General features: G+C 43.1%; 1 protein-coding gene across 1 annotated transcript in view; it reads left to right on the top strand.

Annotated features, from left to right (window-relative positions):
* Positions 1-21,240, top strand: part of ACADSB (acyl-CoA dehydrogenase short/branched chain) — a gene marked incomplete at both ends in the record, with an annotated part of 46,252 nt that overhangs the window by 11,341 nt on the left and 13,671 nt on the right. Inside the window, 4 exons of the mRNA XM_080693716.1 lie at positions 14,502-14,661; positions 16,235-16,335; positions 19,519-19,725; positions 20,425-20,595. Coding sequence (XP_080549842.1) covers positions 14,502-14,661; positions 16,235-16,335; positions 19,519-19,725; positions 20,425-20,595 — 639 coding nt within the window. The remainder of the gene's footprint in view (positions 1-14,501; positions 14,662-16,234; positions 16,336-19,518; positions 19,726-20,424; positions 20,596-21,240) is intronic.

Raw genomic sequence — 21,240 nt, forward strand, 5'->3', positions numbered from 1 at the left:
TTTCTTTCAAGACATCATAACAGGGGTTTTGCTGTTAGTCTAGAATTAGGGATTTAAATATGGCAAAATCCTTCCATTCCCACAACTACACAAGTGCCTAGTTCCTGGATTTCCTGTAAGCTATAATAAAGTACAATTACATAACTACATATTGCAAAAGAACTCCTTGATTAATTGGAACCCTTGCCAGTCTTTGGCTAGGCTTTCATAAATGAAGTAGAGGAGTTTCTAAATCCCTGAAAAAGGACAGTCCAGCAATACTGGAAGGTTACTTTATTATCTGAGTCCTGTCATTCAAAAGCAAACAGCAACTGGGATCTCCTTTCCAGTGGGATACAGAAGAGTGTATCTTTTTTTTTCGGGGGGGGGGTCTGGGGGTGGAACCTAGGGGCATTCGACCTCCGAGCTACACCCCCTGCCCTATTTTTTATTCTTTATTTTGAAACCAGGTCTCACTGAGTTGCAGAGGGCCTCACTAGGTAGCTGAGGCTGTCCACAAACTGCGATCCTCCAGTCTCAGCCTCCCGAATGCTAGGATTATAAGCGTGTGCCACCAGCCCGGCTCAGAAGAGTGTATCTTTTAATTCCAGCACTATGAATCAACCTGGCACAACAGTCAGGAGGGTGAAAATTTGCCCCTATAAGGTAAATATCCTGAATGGTATCATTTATTTATTTTATTACTTTTTTGTGTGTGGTGTTGGGGATTGAACCTAGAGGCATTCTACCTCCGAGCTATACCCCAAGCCTGATTTTTTTATTCTTTATTTTGAAGCAAGGTCTCACTAAGTAGCTGAGGCTGGCCACAAACCCGGGTCCTCCTGTCTCAACTTCCCAAGTACTAGAATTACAAGTTGCGCCACCATGCCCGGCTTAGTATGATTTATTGCTCTTAAGTCTTGCACACATTGGTTTCATCAGTGTGTAGCTTTTTAGCAAGCAAGACTCTAAGATTGTAAGAGGAATAGTCAAGGCCAAATCAAACCATAGGCTGCCTCCTTGTTGATGCCTTTTTTTAAAAGAGGTATTGTTTCTTTCTGGGGCAGGCTACTCCCTCCTTACATAAACTTTTGACTGGGGCAGTGTTGACCACCCTTCCTGGGTGGCATTGGCCCAGATGGCCTTCATCACTTTCTCAGTAGACCTCCAGCAAAATGGGCGCAGTTTTCTTTCCTGGTTGATATGCAGAGCCTGGAACTAGAACATGTTTTCATGGCATTTGAGGTTGGAGCCCTTGCTTTTTGAGTGAAAAGGTTAAGCATTTAACTCACACCACAGGTCTCATCTCAGGAGAGCCATCAGTCTGGCATGAACACAAAGTTATGCCTAAAATTGTGTTTTCTCAGTTTGCATGTAAGGGGTTGATGCAGTGCTTGACTTGATGCTTAATCACTGCCATCGTGTTACTAACTTTTAACTGGGTCCCCACCGCCAGTTATATCCAGAGCTCTTGAAGGGTCTTTGTTTTTTCCTTAATGGAGGGTAGCCTTTTTTATCTTTCCCTTTAGGTTTTCCTGAGGATTTCTTTGCAGAGACCACCAGCCAAATATGCAGTGGCTTTAGTTTTAGATCCTCCTTAAAGGCAATATTAGCCGGCTGTGACTTATGTCATTTCCCCCTCTACCTCTTGGAACTTTTGAATTCCGGATGGCTCTGCCCAATGAAATTTATCTTAAATTGATTTAGATTTTTGATCTACATCAGTGTATTTCCTGTATGCCTAGTAGAACTGTTGTAGAAATTGGGAGAGGTCTCCCACAATCCTTAGAAAAGCTCAAGAGTTGGGAGTTGCCCATAATCACCAGCTCTTGTTTGAAATCCACCTTTCCATTATCGAGCCTCTCTGCAGAAACTAGCAGGGCCAATTGTCCACTGCTTGCAAAAGTGAGGAGAATCTTACAGTTGGAATTGGGCCTGGATCCCTTGCATCCACTTGGCCATAGGAAGAATGCAGTTTGCAACTCACAAGTGCCTGCTGGCGAGCAAGGTGAGGGAGCCGTGAGCACAGAAATGCGCACCTCTCAGCCGGGCGCGGTGGTGCAGGCTTGTCATCCCAGCATTCGGGAGGCTGAGACAAGAGGATCGTAGTTCGTGGATAGCCTCAGCTATTTAGTGAGGCCCTTTACCAATTGGTGAGACCCTGTTTCAAAATAAAAAATACAAAATAGGGCCAGGGGTGTAGCTTGGAGATAGAATGCCCCTGGGTTCCATTCACAGTACCGCAAAGAGAGAGGGGGGGACGGGGAGAGAGAGGGAGGGTACCGCAAAGAGAGAGGGGGGGAGGGGGAGAGAGAGGGAGGGAGAGAAAGAAAGAAAGAGAAAAAGGAAAAAAGAAAAAGAAATGTGCACCTCTCCCTGGCTGTGGCCTCCTTCATCCTCTAGCCATCCTCTGGTTGAATCAGCCTCTGCAGGTGGCCAGTCTCTGCCTTTCCCCTGGAGCCACAAAGCCTGACAGAAGAGGCTGCAGTTCTCCTGCTGTGGGGCTCTCCAGATGCAGCCAGGTGTGTTCCCTGCCCAGCTGCACATCCTGCCAATTCCAAATACATTTATGCCAGTGGGATATTGCTGGTGTGGGACTTGCCCTCCCCCCTCTGGTGAGGAAAGGCCTCCAGCCAAATGGGCTGCCCTGCTGAATCTTAAAAGAGGAAGCCATTCCCCTTGAATCTGGTAGTGCCAATAGCTAGAGACCTGCTGCCAACACCCATTTCCTGGCCAGTGATCTGCTGCTGGGAAAAGGGTCTTGGGATGGCCACTGGCAGGCATCTGCCCTGGAGAAAGAGGCTTCATTATATTTCTTAAATCTCCCTCAGCTTCTTTGTACACTGAGGCTGTCTTCTCCTGTACCATCATCTTAGTTCCTGACCCTTCAGACTCTTTATTATGTAGCCGCAGAGAAGCCCGCACACCACCGATGTCTTCCCACTCACCCAGCCTCTGACACAATTCCAACTGCAAGCAGCCACCATTTCTCATTTTTTAAACAATATACATCAGCCAGACTGTGTCACAATGAAGCATCATCTCTGTCTTCATCACAGCCTTATGGCTATAAGGAGCCCATTTGGCTGAAAACCTTTCCAAGAGATTATGGCTAGAGTTGATATAGTGCTGCCATATCTTAAAGGGGTAGTAAAGATACGCACATGCAGACAGATAACCAGAAGGAATTCCAGAAGTCCAGGGCGACAGGAGGGAACCTCAGAGGGAACGGACTCTCCAGCAGGGATGAAAGCCCCCCACTCATGGGATAGATCGTATAGGCTCCCGAATCCCCCTCAGTCTGATTCCCCATGAGAGGCGCCACAGATGTCTCCACAAAGGGACAGCCCATGAAGGAGACCAGGTGAGCAGAACCAAGAAGTCATGCTGCACATGGGGGACTTGCCCCAGCGGCCAAGGAGTTGCGACTTTGCTACATTCCTTTTCTTTCTTCTCAATTTAACTCGAATGACAGAGCCACCCGTACCCATTCATGGGGAGCAGTGAGAATTACCTGAGCTGAAAGGGGCCCAGCAGCTGCTGAAGGTCTCCCCAGTCCCTCTCCCTTTTTGTGGGATGCTACCACTGTTAAAATGGAGCAGCAGCTCTTAGCAGGCCCCGCACCTCACCCTCCCAGCAAGAACCTCCTGGCACCCCCTCAGAACACCTGGCCTGCCCAGGGAATCCAGTGTGAGGGCTGCTCCCAGCTTCTAGTGCAGACGCTGCCAAATTGAATACCAAAATTCCAGTTCTTGTCCTGATGCTGGGTCACATAATCACAGACAAGGCTATGAGAAAGCGGAAAAGGAAGTTTTATTACTAGCAAATGGGGAAAATGGTGAACTGATGTTCAGACATAATTGACTTCCCAGCTCTCAAGAGGGAAGAACGATGTGTTTGTAAAGGTTGGAATTCCACTGACTATACTCCAGGTGTTTTAACCAGAAAGCATAATTCATGTCCAGAAGGTGTCCTGGAGCTCCATTCCTCAAACCCACTGGCACCAGTCCTTCTTTCCTGCGCTCAGTTATGGTTAATCTTCCTTCCGCCAAGGCTTGAAAGATGAGAGGAAGAAAGAAAAGAGAAAAAAAGGTGCCAGTCTTACAGTCAGCCACCTGCTGGCTGAACAGCAGGGCTCACCCTTGGTAGAGTGCCTCCTCCCCACACAATCACTAGGAGGTCCAGTGCTCAACATTATTTATAACAACAAAAGGAATGCTGCCTGGCCCTTCACCTCACCCCTCTCCCACCCTACAGACACGGACTTTTTTATTAGTTGTCTGTGTATTCTAAAATGGAGCTTGCTTTAAATCAACAAAGAGCTGCCCTGAGACCTTAGTCCACTATTTCACTGTTTTTTTAAAGGAATGAAAAGTGCTACTTCCTAATTTGAAAAGATCTCCAGAATAGATTGCTGCATAAAATAAGATTTCGGAACCAGATGACATAGTATATTTCCTTTAAAAAAAAAAAAAAAAAGGATAGGAACAGCCAGGCGTGGTGGTACACGCTTGTAATCCCAGCATTTGGAAGGCTGAGACCTGAGGATGGCGGTTCACGGACAGCCTCAGCTAATTAGGCCTTCCGCAATTTAATGAGACCCTGTTTCAAAATAAAGAATAAAAAAAATAGGGCAGGGATTGTAGCTCCAGGTCAAATGCCCCTGGGTTCCATTCCCAGACCTGCAAAAAAAAAAAAAAAAAAGGATAAGAACACAAATAAGAATGTGTACTCTGATTTGCATATATTTGTTTAAAAAGAAGGCTAAAAGGCCAGGTGGTAGAGCAGGCTTGTAATCTCAGCATTTGGGAGGCTGAGATGGGAGGATCACCATTGGCAGACAGCCTCGGCTACTTAGTGAAGCCCTCTGCAACTCAGTGAGACCCTGTTTCAAAATAAAGAATGGGAGTGTAGCTTGGAGGTAGAATGCCCCTGGGTCCTTCCTCAGTACTGCAAAAAAAAAAAAAAAAGGCTAGAGGAATCCAAAGGAAACCCACCAAAGCTGTCACCTATGTGGTAGGCTGGGAAGGGATCACACGGGATGGACTGATGGCTTGTTTGGAGCTCATTCATATTACCTTTCCAGACAAAAAGGGAATTTCAAAGCCAGATCGCTGGGGACAGGTGTGTTGGGGGGGCACGTTCACAAATCATTATGTTGGAATCCAAGCAGCAGCTGAGCAGTTGGCTTTTAAATGTTGTAAAAGGGGTTGAGCTTTGATTCTCAAAGGAATGAAGAGCATGTAATGTTAAAATTACATTTTTTTTTCAGTGATACTTGTTAAAGCACAGTAAGGAAGACTTTAATCAGGACTCTGATGACAGGTACAGGGACTGCCTCGAGGATCTTGCAACTGGGGAGATTGGGCTCAACTCTGAATACAGCTTGGACAGTTGGGCTTTATAAAAGAACAGTGTGGAATCAGGGTAGAAAACTACCAAGAGAAGATGATAAACTGACCTGCCAGGATTCTTGCTGGAGATAACCAGGAGGGGAGTTCTGGCTGAATGGCCATAGCAGGGTTCTTTTGCTAAAACTGGATTTGTGTGTGTGTGTGTGTGTGTGGTACTGGGGGTGGAACCCAGAGGCTTTCTATCCCTGGGCTATACTCCCAGACCTATTTTATATTTTATTTGGAAACAAGGTCTCACTAAGTTGCTGAGAGCCTCACTAAGTAGCTGAGGCTGGCTTCAAACCTGTGCAATCCTCCTATCTCGGCCTCCCAAGTGCAGGGATTACAAGCCTGCGCCACCATGCCCAGCTTGCTAAAACTGGATTTTAAGGAAGTCCACAGATGGGCCTAGGAGAAAGTTCAGGGGCCTGACCAAACTCTGTGAGTAAAACACCGATTCCATCACATTAGAGTCCCCTGGGGGAGCTTTTTAGAAATAAGGAAGCCCAGGCCTGAGTCTGTTCAATCATCATCTTAGATGGTGGGGCAAAGGCAGCTCTTTTCTGTTTAAATCCCTAAATGACCTGATATGTAGCCAAGAGTGGTGTAAGGGCTTAGAGATCGTCCCTTTCCACGCTCTGAAGCTTTGGTAATTGAGCCTGAAGAATTCACACACTGACAATATAGAGATAAACAGGGGAAGAGGCATCCACGTTTATTACACACACAGGGCACCACAGGAAAGTGAGTACCCAGGAACCCAGGGGCTCAGAAATGTATACATCTTTGTTGCTAGACCCAAGTCCATTCGTCCTTGGCTACTCGAAAGCCAATACTCAGGAGACACAGTTGGTAGGAAAGAAACCAGTTTTAGTCAAAGACTAGCACTGTGAGAACACGGGGGAAGCTAATGTCTTTAATAAACTTTTGACTCCATCTTATGTAACTCCGTTATGGGAAAGGATTTTTTTTTTTTTGCAGTACTGGGGATTGAACCCAGCGCTACACCCCCAGCCCTATTTTTATTCTTTTTTGGTTTCGTTTTTGTTTTGTTTTGTTTTGTTTTGTTCTGCGGTACTAGCTATGGAACCCAGGGGCATTCTACCTCTGAGCTATACCCCTAGCCCTCTATTTTTAATTCTTTATTTTGAAACAGGGTCTCACTGAGTTGCAAAGGGCCTCACTAAGTAGCTGAGGCTGGCCGCAATCCTCCTGTCTCAGCCTCCCAAATGCTGGGATTACAAGTGTGCACCACCACGCCCCGGCTTTTATTCTTAATTTTGAAATAGGGCCTCACTAAGTAGCTGAGGCTGTGATTGTCCTGTCCCAGCCTCTCAAGTACTAGAGATACAAGTGCATGCCACCACACCCTGCTGACTTTTTTTCTTTTCTTTCTTTTCTTTTTTCCTCCTCCTCCTCCTCCTTCTCCTCCTCCTCCTCCTCCTCGTTCTCCTTCTTCGAGAGGGGGAAAGGCAGGGGAAGTGGGCAGGAAGACTAGATGCTTTTCATGCTCCTGGGCTTGAAGACTCATCAGTCACTCTGGGGATGTTTCCTTCTCTCTTAAGCTCACTTGCCAGAATATGCTTACAAGACCTTCATCTCCTAGGCCAGTTCCATAAACATTATTTTCTTTCAAGTTAAACATTATCTATCCCTCTGTTTTTGTTTTTTGGGTTTTTTATTGTCATACTGGGGTTCCTGGAAACCCTTTTTACCTCTGGACTACACCCCCAGACCTATTTTATATTTTTTATTTGGAAACAGAGTCTCTTAAGCCAGGGAGGCTAGCTTTGAACTAGCGCAATTCTGTCTCCGCCTCCCAAGCGCGGGGATTACAAGGGTGCACCACCACGCCCGGCATATCCCTCTGTGTTTAAATGATAGTATTACCAAGTTGTATGCTTTGTGATAGTGGTGCACTTGTGTGTGTGTGTGTGTGTGTGTGTGTGTGTGTGTGTGCGTGTGCGTGTTGCTGAGGATGGAATCCAGGGGCATTCTACCTCTGAGCTACACCCCAGCCCTATTTTATTATTTTTGTTTTGAAATAAGGTCTCACTAAATTGCTGAGGCTGGCCTTGAACCTGTGATGTTCCTGTCTCAGCCTCCCAAGTACTGGGATGACAAGCCTGTGCCACCACACCCGGCTGTGACTGTACCTTAATGTTATCTGAAGCTCTAGTCCTAGCTTCTTTGAATCTAGAGAAAGGTCACTGATTAGGAAGTTTTGTGATTCAAGTCCTTTTAATTGCTTTTCCCTGGAGTAGCTAACCTTGCAGTTTAAAACACAGAAGAAGGGAGCAAAGCCACAAAAACAACTTTTTCAGAACAGTTTTAACCCCTTAGTGACTTCAGTCAGAGGTGCCCTTTACAGGAAAGCAGGAGATACTTTCTAAGACCCGTGGGTGTCTGAAACCGTGGATAGCGTTGACCTTTTCTGTCTTAAGAAGCACGTAGCAGACACCATGGCCATGTTTGTAGCTTAAGGTGAGGCGGTAAGAGGGAATGAATTTCTTTCCTCTCCACAGTTGTGTGGATAGAGGATTTATTTTTACTGTAGGTCTTAGCAACCTCAGCATACCTTTTTCTTTCTTTCTTTTCTTTCTTTCTTTCTCTCCTGATTAACTCAAGAACTTTCACCTTTTCACTTAAAGGACCCACTTTATGTTTCTCTTTGGCATATCCCAATTGCCAGCATCATTCCTCTTAACTTTGGGGCCACTCTTAAGTAAACTACAGTTCCTTGAATGCAGCACTGCCACTGCACTACAGTCAACCCGATAAGCTAGATGTCTACTAAGTGTGAAGTGACTAATAGCCAGCAGATACAGCCAGACAAAGGGACAGCTCAGTCCTGGCCAGATGGAGCAAGGAGGTATGAGATTTCATTGTGGTACTCAGAATGGCATGCAGTTTAAAACTTTCAAATTGTTTATTTCTGGGATTTTCTAGTTGATAATTTTAGATGACAGGTTAACTACAGCCACAGAAAGCAAAACCACGATAAGAGGGAACTACTGTAAATTGTTTTTAAGGAGATGAATGAACTCAAAGAATAGGCAGTAGCCTCAGGCAAAGTGGGCGGAGACCTTGCTCTTCTGGAGAAATTTCCTTGGTCAGATTAGGCAACTCTGAGTGTGTGTGTGTGTGTGTGTGTGTGTGTGTGTGTGTGTGTGTGTCTTTCTGTCTGTCTGTCTGTCTTGCTGGGGATTGAACCCAGGGGCTCTCTACCACTGAGTTATACCTCCAGCCCAATTTTATTTTTTATTTTAAAACAAGGTCTTGCTTAATTTCTGAAACTTGCCTAGAACCTTTGATCCTCCTATCTCAGCCTCCCAAGTACTGGGATGGCAGGCATACCCCATCATGCCTGGCGAGATTAGGCAACTTTAAGAGAAAGTCCCTCTCTTCCCTTTAGGAGAGAGGGATGAGAAGAGGACAGGGAGCCAGCCGTGGAAGCTGCTCATTTTGCTTAAAGTTCTCAGCATATCAACCTTCAAGCAGTAAGAATTAGAGCAGGTTTTTCTGCTAATGAGAAGTTTGAAGAAGAAATGGGAAAGATGAGAGAGGACACAGTGATGGCCGAGGATCGTAGGAGGGCAGGAGGGCTGAGACCCAGGTAAGGGTTGCAGGGCCAGGCCTTAACAGGGGGGACGAAGAACAAGGTGGTTGCAGATGCGGGATGATTTACAGGCTTGGTGGTCAGCACCAGAGCTGGTTCCCATTGTTGGTATTTATTTTCTCTCTAGTAAAAAGAGAGGTCGTTAGTTAGCCATGAAGGGCAGGGCTGAGGCATCATGTAGAGCACAGGAAAGGGACTGAGTATGGAAACTCAAGTGCAAAGGATCTTGCGCATGAAGCTGAAGGTGGTGGCTGTGGATTCATGATTGTACGAGGCTCCCTCGTCTGTGTCTTCTGTCTGTAAGAGGTCATGTGGTCACCGAATAGTGGTTATGTTAGGTGCTCACAATTAGGGACAGTGAGTGAAGGGTAATGGATGGGAACGCCATGCTATTTGTGCAACTCTTCTGTAAGGCCAACATCTCAACACAACCAAAGGAAAAGAAAATGGAAGTCAGGATGCTTATTTAGGGTATTGAGGGGTAATATTTGCGAAGATCAGCCACAGAACCTAAGCTGGTTAATGAGGGTCATGAAAGCAAGGCAGACTGTCGGAGAGAAAGAACTTTGAGGTGCTGAAGAAGCTGGGGAGATGGCGATGTTCTGGAACAAGTTTAGTGCCATAGTTTAGCAGGCAAGCTGGAGAAACAGGAAGCTCTGATGTGACATGGAGATTTAGGAGAGAGCAGTACTGAGAGATGGCTTGGAGCAGATGGACAGTGAAACCGGGTGGCAGTGGAGAAAATCTCTGGATATGAAGAGTTCATGGCCAGAATTAGCCTCATGGACTCTGAATTTGAACTCTCAGCTCCCGGTAGGTGAAGAGAATATTTGTGAGCTAGGTTCAGTAAATAAGGGAAATTATCCAAAGGGCATAAGATCTGGGAAGAGGGGTGGGGAAGGGTTTCCTTGGTAGCTGCCCTGAGCCTAAGGGAAATGGTCCCCCTTATTCCTCCTTCCCCTTACTCCTTGCCCCAAGAAGATGGAGGTATAATGTTCTTGAAACTTCACTGAGGATTGACGGGTCCAGCCCATCAGCAGTGGGGCTGAGCAGAAAGGAGAGTGCCGACGGCCCGAACAGAGCCACATGAGCCGGGAGACGTGTCAAGCAGGATCTCATTTATTTCTCTCAGGCAACCCAATTTAAAGCAAAACCTGCAAGGGGGATTTCCAAAGGAAACTATTCTCACCTATCAAGCTAAAGGTCACTCTTGCATGTGCAAAGTACATAACTTGCAGCCAATCATTATCCAATACACGAGGGGTTCATGAGCATGGAAGCATTATTTGAGCCAATAAGGCTCAACATTACCAAATTGGGCAAGCGGGGGCAAGGGGAGTAGTTATGCCCTCCATATCCGCTCGGCGCTACATGTTGCAGATTCATCAGAAGTTTTCGTAGTTCTGTCAGGCGGTTGAGCAGACCCCAACAGAGTACCGTGAAGAGACCAGTCCTCCTCATCCCTGGATAGGTCGATTGTGAGAGACAAAACGGTTTCCACTTGAAGGAGCTTCAGGAGAAGTAGGTACTTGAAGGACAGCAAAGTTGCCCTAATCCAGGAAAAGGAACCTTCTCAGAAGTGGGGGGGAAGCAGCCTTCTGCCATGTTTAAATAAGAACAGGCAGTGGTTCTAACAGTTGCTATAGTTTTGAAGTGGTGATGAGCACAAATAATATCTCAAGGTATCGATCTATTTCCTATCACCAGTTCCATATGATAAAATAGATGTAATTTCTTTTGGTGGCTGAGTCACAGATACTGTTAATAGTACCATAACTTGTTGACCACAATCATATTTGAAAGAAATGCTGTATTTTGGTTAGAGGTTAGTAAACTAAAGTTGCACTTCCCACCCCATCCAAGTTCATATACTCTATTTTTCTGTCCACAAGGTTCTAACAGGCCCCAGGTTTGATCATCAGCACTTTTAAGTGCAACAGTGATCAGCTGAGTAGAAAACAGATCAGACTCAAGCTCCAAAAAGTATTTGGCAAGGCATAAATAACCATTATTCCATTCAAGTAGCAATTGCTGCTCTCTACAAAAAAATGTGATGATGTGGTGCAATGGGTTATAACTGTGGAAAATCATTTTGATGGAGTGGACACCAAAGCTGCCACCGTTGCAGTCAACACCGAAGGGCAGGGGGCTTGAGAAAATCAACATCAAAATCCTGGCCATGCAGTTAAAGGCAAGGAAAGGACAAGTTTCCTTTATTAAAGTCTCACATTAAAGGGAACGTTTTTTTCTGCCAAAATGGTAGGAAATGCTTTGCTTAAAAATGGATTCCCTGTATTTTAAGAGGACCATCTTCAATAATCTCACTCTATGATCATGTACCATTTTATAAAAGTACATTTGCCTCTGTTATCCAATCTGCAGACCTAAAGTAATTGCTCTGTGCTGAACAGTCATATACTTGGTCAGTAGCAGTGTTCAGACTAAGGAACTCATAATTGTGTCAGCAGGAAAAAATAAGTATTATCATAAGACCCACTGGATTCTTGAATTTCTCAGTGGTGGTCTTTCTTTTAAACATTAACTTAGGTACAAAGGTGATATGTTGACTTAAGAGACAGAAATCATTCTGTAGTGGGTCTAAAGTAAATAATCTCCTAGAAATAAGGAATGTGGGCAATCTATTGCAGTTTTTGAAGTGGATAAGCAAGTTTCATGAGCATTTTATGGAGATTAGTTGTCTCTTTCTTTGACTCATTCAAATGTATATTAAGGACACCATTCAGAACTCTGCTGCCAGCCTAGAGCGAATTTCCCCCATACTTACTTCTCCTCCCTCTCCACTTTCCTTCCTTCTCTTTCTTTGTGCCAATTGCTGCCACTTTCCCGTATATTAGCTTTTTCATCACTGTGACCAAAATACCTGAAAAGAGCCAGGCAAGGTGGTGCACACCTGCAATCCAAATACTTGGGAGGCTGAGACAGGATTGCAGGTTTGAGACCAGCTTACGCAACTTAGTGAGACTCTGTTTCAAAAGAAACGAAAAGGGCTGGATGTATAGCTTGGAGGTAGAATGCCCCTGGGTTCAATCCCAAGTACTGAAAAAAAAATTTTTTTAGAGAAAGAAAAGCTTGTTTTATTTTGGCTCACAGCTTTCAGAGGTTCGGTCCATAGTTGGCTGACTCCTAGGCAAAGCCTTCCTGGCAGCAGGGCCTGGCAGAGTGAAGCTGAGAGGCAGCTGGGAAGCAGGGGCAGGAGGGAACAGGGATAGATGTATAGTGCCCAGTGACCTGCCTCCTCAGCCACACCGACCTGCCGTAGTTATTACCCAGTAGGTCTGCTCAGATCATTAACCTATCAGCCATTCACACCATTAATCCTTCAGTGGGTTTATCCACCAAAGAGATCAGAGCCCTGACCCATTTATTTCACCTCTGAATATTGTTGCATTGCCCACACATGAGCTTGTCTGGGGGCACCCCATGTCCAGTCATAACACCCCCCTTTGGCTAGTTAGCAACTTTCCTCCCCATCTTGAGCCCTTTTGCACCTATTTATTCTTCTTTTTACTTTTTTGCTGTCTAGCTCATCAGGAAAAAGACAATACCTCTTATAACCTTCTTTCCCAAAGTTTTTCCATCCCAACTCTGTCTTTTAATGAGTGCAACTTTCCGCTAAGCTCTCTGACTCCTAATTCTGAAAACAACAACAACAAAAGTAATGAGAGAAATGCAGACACATCTTTTCCTTCTGACTGGTCAATGTTTCTTTTGCCCAGGTGAATCCAGAGTAGAATATATCTGCACCTAGGCACATAATTGTGAAGACTGTCTGACATGTAACAAAGATTGGCAGTGATTTCAAATATGGTGACTCTAGTTTCATTTTTCTTAGGTTTTCAGTGTATAATCACAACTATTGAGAAAACTTAGTTTATCACCACATTTGTGGAAAGATTTGAGACACACCAATAGGAAACACGAATGGTGAGCCGTGATAGCTGACAGTTTACATTATTACTTCAGCCATGATGACTATCACAACTGTCTTCCAACCCATTGTAGTAGAAATAGTCATTAGTGTTTATTGAGCTCTTCCTATGTGTACGTACATGCTATGCTAAAATCTTTATATAGATTGTTTTGCTGATTCTCATGAAACTCCAAGAGTTTATCTTCATTTTACAGGTAAGAAAACAGATTCTAAGATTTTAACTAAGAAGTAAAAAATCATTTGTCCCAGCCAGCTATGGTTGTACACACCTGTAATCCTAGTACTTGGGAGGCTGAGACCAGAAGATTGCAGGTTCAAGGCTAGCCTCAGGAACTTAGCAAGACTCTCTGCAACCTAGTGAGACCCTATTTCAAAACTAACAATAAAAAGGGCTAGGGGTGTCACTCAGAGGGAGAATGACACTGAGTTCAATCCCCAGTACAAAAAAAATCACTTGCCCAAGATCACATAGTTATTACATATCAGATGCTAGGAGTTGAAACTGTTCTTCCAGATCTGAGGCTGTTCTCTAGCCCTTATGCTATGCAGCCTCTTACCAGGGAGACACTGAGAAGACAAGCTAGCTATGGAAACCGCAGAAGCACAGCTGGCAGGGCCACAGAGCCCGGCAGACGGCTCTGCCTGCGTCTGCTCTGTGCCTCATTAACTACGCTCAGCAGTGGTCAGTCGTAGACATTGGTTGTGTTGTATTCTAGTTTCTCTATCCAAGAAGTCAGTGAAATGAGAAGTGTGTGTGTGTGTGTGTGTGTGTGTGTGTGTGTGTGTGTGTATGAGAGAGAGAGAGAGCGCGTGCGCGAGAGAGAGAGAGAGGCAGACAGACAGTCAGTCAGACACTGAGGGTTGAACCCAGGGCCATTCCATCTCTGAACTATACCCCCAAACCTATTTTTTATTTTTACTTTGAAAAATGGTCTTGGTTGATGAGTCTCACTACTATCCTGAGGCTGTCCTTGAACCTGTGGTCTTTCTATCTCAAGATAGAAAGATCTCATACTAGTATTGCAAGTGTACACCACCACATTAGCCCAGAAATACATTTTGAGAATGAGTTCCATCTCCTTGATCAGTCAAAATTAACTATCCAGTTGTTGTTAAAAAAAAAAAAAAAAAAAAAAAAAGGAAAGCCGGGCGAGGTGGCGCACGCTTGTAATCCCAGCATTCGGGAGGCTGAGACCTGGAGGATCGCAGTTCGCGGACAGCCTCAGCTACTTAGTGAGGCCCTCTGCAACTCAGTGAGACCTGCTTTCAAAATAAAGAATAATAAAAAAAAATAGGGCAGGGGGTGTAGCTCGGAGGTCAAATGCCCCTGGGTTCCATCCCCAGACCCGCAAAAAAAAAGGAGGTTATCATATCCTATTGATTTATGTTTGTGTTCAGAAGACAGTGATTTTAAAAGTACACTAAATGAAGCTTTCTTATTTTTGGCAATATGAAATATAAGAATAGGTTAGGAATCTATTTCCAAAAAAATAGATGTTCACTCATCTTTCTGACTTTCATGTGTGTGTATGTCTCTTCAATTGGGATGTTCCTAAAGCTAAGAAGAAACTTCCCAGCATGCCTGTCTTCTTGGAAAACTCCTTCCCGTGCCCTAAAATCTTCCCAGACAGAACCTCTCCTCAGTATGAAGAACAGTGCACTACCCTGTGCACCACTGCAGACGTTCACAGAGGAGGAGGAGATGATAAAGAGCGCAGGTCAGTACATGTCTCACCTTTGCTATGTTACTCCTCTGCTCCACGAGCTGGGTCTACAATATGAAATGACATCAGGTAGATTGGAAGATACATTCATCTAAGTTTGTGAATGGAATTTTCTGACATAAAATAGTTTTGAAAAATAACACATCTTATTTATGTATTTATGTATTTATGTATTAATTTATTTGCAACACTGGGGATGGAATCCAGGGGCATTCTACCTCCGAGCTACATCCCCACTCCTATTTTTTATTCTTTATTTTGAAACAGGGTCTCACTGAGTTGCAGAGGGCCTCACTAAGTAGCAGAGGCTGTCCAAGAACCCATATCCTCCTGTCTAAGCCTCCTGAATGCTGGGATTACAAGCATGCACCACCACATCTAGCTAACACATATGCAATTTTAGCAGAGCTGAGTGTAGTTGTAATCCCAGTACTTGGGAGAATGAGACAAGAGGATTGTAGGTTCAAGGCCAGCCTCAGCTACTTAGTGAGGCCCTCTGCAACTTAGTGAGACCCTGTTTCAAAATAAAAAGTATAAAATAGGTCTGGGAGTATAGCCCAGAGGTAGAAGGACTTCCAGGAACCACAGTACCACCAAAAATAAATAAATAAATGAATAAATAAATTAATTAATTAAAAATTAAAAAATAGTGCTGGGTGTGTAGCTTGGAGGTAGAATTCCCCTGGGTTCAATCCCCAGTACCACAACAAAATAAAAAAATAAAAATAAAAGCAACAGCATAATAAAATGGTGTCTAGTTAAAAATTAATTCTTTCCCACCTGCATTCCCTGCTTCTCCAGTTCTTGCCAGAAGTAGCCTGTTATGAGTTTCTTGCAGAGTCTTGGAGAGGGCATGTGTTGCTGGTTGCTAGTTCTCTAAAGGCCAAGGATGCCGCAAACGTCCTACAGTGCTCAGGACAGCTCCACAAGAGAGGCTTACCTGTCCCAAGACACCCAGAGTGCCCAAGTGGAGAAACCTTGTCCTTTGTCACCATATAGCAATTAAAAGGCCCGTGTTAGGTGGGATGTGCTGGCACAGAAAGATCATGAAGGTCCAGGTGGGAAGAAAGTTGAATGTGTATCATATGAGTCCTTTTGGGAAGATAGATAGATAAATTGATAAGTATCTACTGTGTGTGTCTGTCTATCTATCTATATATATATATATATATATATATATATATATGATTTTCAAAGAAAATTTTTCAGAAAGACTGTAATAAACATAAAATGAGTTACCTTTAGGGAGAGGGACAGAAGAGCCAGATTAGGAAATAAGGCGTTCATTTCTCATTTTGTGTTTTCTGTATTGTTTTTGTAACATATACCCGTATCATTTATTTTTAATGCCATCAAAGCTTACAAAGGAAGTTGAGGATTACTCTTTTCTGTATTTAAAAAACTGTAATTTCTATTTTAAATTCCATAGTTTGCTGACAGACTCTTACTTTTCAACTTACTAGTTAAAAAGTCAGTTTGTCAGCAAACTATCAATGAACAGTTAGTATTGTTATCAAGATGACTGCCAATTGAGCAGAGGCTTATCAAGTAATTCTCTTTCTTGCAGTTAAAAAATTTGCACAGGAAGAAGTTGCTCCTTTGGTTTCAATCATGGATGAAAATTCAAAGATGGAGAAATCAGTTATACAAGGATTATTTCAACAAGGGGTATATATTTTATAATTCTTCTAATTCCAAAATTCTATAAATCTATTTCATTACTAACACATATACATTCTTTTAAATTTAAGGACTATACCAAATGTAACCAACTCTTCATTTCCTAGTTAAAAATGTCTGTGTTCTTTATTCTTTTGGGGGCCCTAATTAGAATTCCTGTGCTTTAAGTTTTTAAATCATTGAATTGGCTTTTTTTTTTTTTTCCAGTACTGGAGATTGAACCCAGGGACATTCTACCTCCGAGCTACACCCCCAGCCCTATTTTTTATTCTTTATTTTGAAACAGGGTCTCACTGAGTTGCAAAGGGCCTCACTAAGTAGCTGAGACTGGCCGTGAACCACGATCCTCCTGTCTCAACCTCCCAAATGCTGGGATTACAAGCATGCACCACCACGCCCAGCTGAATTGTCATTTTAAAGTGGAAATATTGTGCTTTTTAAGTAAAAGACTGGAAAGGAGAGAGGGGTTTCTTTAGACCAGTGGTTCTCAACCAGGAGCAGTTTTGCCTTTAAGGTACATACTTCCGAGGGAAAGGGAGAGGGAAATGGCGTGCTCTCCCTCACACCACTGCTGACCTTTACAGATGAAGGAAGGATGAGAAAGGGTATGGTCAGTACATTCCTCACCTTGAGACTAGTTCTGCAAAGGCCACAGCCTGTTGCCTTAACCCTTATGTTTCAACAAGGAGGGATGCTGCCGCCGAGCGTCATACAGTGCACGGGAGGACTGCAGCAACCAGCAATTTCCCAGCTCAACGTAGTGTCCTGCGCATTCTACCTGAATCATCTGAACTCCACATTAACCAAGGCAACAGATTTCCATTTAAGTCACACAGACCTTTGGAGGAAGCACAACAGATCACCTAAATTAAGGCAGAACTGCCCTGGCTGTGGGTAAGGGGAGGTTATCAGCATGGGGCTCCAAGGAGAACATCTTAAAAATCACCACACTCACTCTTCACCATAGGAGCAAAGGGATATATTGCTTTCCTTTTGGACACTAAGGATGTCCCCGAGCTAGTCGCTGTTATTCAGAGCCATCGTCCTAAATCTCACTTGTCATCCTACTTGAAAAATAAGCTTGGCCACTTAGCAATATTGTTTTGTTTCTGCTTGTTTTAAAGTAACCAGCTTGGGCTGGGATGTAGCTCAGTGGCAAAGCGCTTGCCTGGCAAGTGCACCGCCTGGGTTCAAACCCAGTCCATAAAGACCCCTTTAAAAACAAATAAGCTAAGTTAAAGCAACCAGCTTTTAGTAATTTCTTTCCAACTTTCTGTTGGCAGTGAAACTCTTAGAAAATGGAATCTGGTGTGGAGCCCATTGGGTCGAATGGAAATTCCCGGCATAAGACAGACTCTGAGGTCTTAGCCAGGTTTTGTTCATATTGCTTGCAGACCCTCTGGACTCCTCTAAGATGTCCTACAGTCCCACAGCTCGGAATCACTCCTGAGGCATCAGTCCTCGAGCACACACCACCCATCTCCATAAGCTGCTCTTGTTTAGAGTAGCTCCGCCTGCCTCCTAACACCTGTTGTCCCAGCCCTTGGGTCACCTGCCTTATACTTCCAGTTGAGGAAAAATTAGTCACTTTTATAGAGAAGCAGCTGCTAAAGATATTATAATCCGATAGCTGTCATGGCCTCCATCTCCTGGGACGCCCATATTCTTCAGGTCTTTCTCTGAAAGCATCTTTCTGGTCTCAGCCATCCCCCTTCGCAGTTCTGCCTTCCTAATAATGAAGTCTTTCTTCAGCCTGAAGCCTAAGAGCCACAACCCTGGTCACAGCATGGAGTGATTCCAGGAGAGTAGGGAGAACAGGAGCATTGTCCTTTACCTGTTACCAGCTGTGAGTCTTAAGTCACACATACACACTTCCTGAAATGACGTCACTTAAAATGGAGTCCTATCATGGAAGTTCTGTGTTCTAGGCTCAGGAGTTAATGACTGGCCAGTCAGCCTTGAACACTGCTACTGGAAAGCCTTGGCCGGCATGTGGTTGTTTTTACCCGGCACCTGTGTCTTGTCGAGTGGGGCTCTAGCAAACACCACCAAATGTTGTGTGGTAATCATGCTAGACTTGCTAAAATGGTCCAAAAGGATTGGTCATTTAGTCATTACCTCGGCCCAAAACATCAAGATGGAGGAACTTGCCTAAAAGAGTCTATGCTAAATGAAATGGTAGAAATTCCCACTGAGGGCTACTTTCCTGTGTTTATTTATCAGTCAAAGAGTATAAAGGGGACCATAGTGAAAGACCAAAGAATCTCCTACAATTCTTAGCAAGAAAGGCCATCTGAGTATATTTATATTATATATCTTTTCATTCCAATTAGTTACTCTTTAAAGCATTTTATGCCTTTTTTTAGTGTTTGGAAGCCAAAAAGGAAATAAATGATAGTTCTAACATGTAATCTTGTTTTTTGCAAAAATATGTTGTTTCATACTTGTAATACCAATACTTGAGAGGCTGAGACAGGAGGATCACAGGTTATATAGGTTTGCAACCATCCTTAACAACTTAATGAGGCCCTCCACAACTTAGTATACCCTGTTTCAAAATAAAGAATGAAAAAATAGAGCTGGGGATGTAGCTAGGAGGTAAAATGCCCCTGAGTTCCATCCCCTGTACTGAAAAAAATTTATATATATATATATATATATATATATATATATATATACACACACACACACACACACACATACACATATGTACATATGTATGTATGCACTCATATATGTATATTATTTTAGTTATGGAGTTTTTGTTACTTATACCAAAATAGACAAGCAAACTAAATATATATACATATATACAATATATATACATACAAAAATTTTAAAGTTCTGAACATATATGGTCACAATTTTTCTTTGAATTTGTTCTTGCAAGAAATGTCTTAAGCCAGGCATGGTGGCTCATGCCCTGTACTTGGGAGTCTGAGACAAGAGGATCACAGATTCAAAGTCAGAGAGGCCCTCCACAACTTAGTGAGACTCTCTGAAATTTAGTGAAATCCTGTTTCAAAATTAAAAAAAAAAAAATAGGGCTGGGGGTGTAACTGAAGGGTAGAATGCCCCCGAGTTAAATTCCTAGTGGAAGAAAGAAAGGGAAAGTGAGTTCCTGACCCCCTTAAAAATGGCCTCCCTAATCTGTCTTCTGTTTTCCTGTAGTTGATGGGTGTTGAAATCGATGCAAAGTATGGAGGAACAGAAGCGTCATTTTTTTCCTGTATCCTAGTCATAGAGGAATTAGCCAAAGTTGACCCATCTGTGGCTCTCCTGTGTGACATCCAGAACACAGTGGTTAATAATCTGATTAAAAAGCACGGAACCGAAGAACACAAGGCCACCTATTTAACTCAGCTGGCTACAGAAAAAGTAGGTGGAGAAGAGTTGTTGACATGAGCCTGGCCTTTTCTAAGTTCACAGTATTTTCAGGAGAAAAGTAGCTGCAATGTTGATTTTTATTATCCAGGACCACAATGTAGCACCATCCAAAATTAATGAGGCAATGCTGAATAAATTAAGGCTACTTGAAAATCATACTCAATCTCTCATTTGCCACTTGGAAACTTAGAGGATACTCATCAGGCAGTAAAATTATTATTTTTTTGTCCCCAATTCTATTTTCCAGTAAATGTGTTGATGCTTTTATGTATATTGAGATGGCTTCATACTATAATTATTAAAATTAATTTAAATAAATGTAAGCATATGTTTTTAAGCCCTTAAATTTGTCTTAGACAAATAATAGCGTGGTTTTTTGGAAAATGATCACTATCAAAGTTTGAAGGCTGCGACAGGAGGATTGCGGGTTCACGCCTGTCTCGACTTGGCAAGACTCTGTTTCAAAATAAAAAATAAAAAATAGGGCTGGGTAGGGGTGGTAGCTCAGAAGTAGAATGCCCTGGGGTTTAATCCCCAGTACCACACACGCAAAAAATTGATATGTATATTTGATAAATACAGACTTTTTAAAAAGTTTGATTTACAAATATTCATTTTGCCATAAGTATTTATTATGCAGAGCATAAATACAATTGCCATTTGGATTTTTTTTCCCCCTCACACATGTAGGTAGGAAGCTTCTGCCTTACAGAGGCTGAAGCCGGTAGTGATTGCTTTTCTTTGAAGACTAGAGCCGATAAAAAGGGAAATTATTACATCATCAATGGGTCAAAGATGTGGATTAGCAACGCTGAGTACGCAGAACTCTTCCTGGTGTTTGCAAATGTAGATCCTTCTGCGGTAAGTTTGAAAACAAAATGTTTTTCCATTTCTTCCTCATCTTTTCTTTCTTTATCTCTTTCTATTTCCTTTTTAGGACTTGGCCTTAAATTTATTATCCTCCTCACTACTGGAAATGTGAGGCTTGAACTGACATCTTTTCGCCCTCTTATTTATTAATCTCCTAAAATAAAATTGTTGATGCAATTATTAATAACATGGGGGCCATTTATTATTTATATTCTAAAGTGTTTTATGGATAACTAATTTTTAACGTTAGAGAATTTCAAATTTAAGCCAGATGTAGTGGCGCACGCTTGTAATCCCAGTACCTGGGAGGCTGAGACAGGAGGATAATAGTTCGCGGACAGCTCCAGCTATTTAGTGAGGCTCTTTGCATCTTAGTGAGACCCTGTTTTAAAATAAAGAATAAAAATAGGGTTGGGAATGGAGCTTAGAGGTAGAATGCCCCTGGGTTCCATCCCTAGTACCACACACAAAAAAAGAAAGAAATGAAGAATTTAAATACCTATATAATACATCTATTTTTAAGAATATTTTAGAGTTGAGTGCAGTGGTTCATGCCTATAATCCCAGCTATTTTGAAGCCTGAGGCAGAAGGATTGCAAATTTGAGGCTTGCCTGGGCAACTTAGTGAGACCCTGT

The sequence above is a fragment of the Muscardinus avellanarius genome (assembly GCF_963383645.1).
Source record: "Muscardinus avellanarius genome assembly, chromosome: 4".
Classification (NCBI taxonomy): Eukaryota; Metazoa; Chordata; class Mammalia; order Rodentia; family Gliridae; genus Muscardinus; species Muscardinus avellanarius.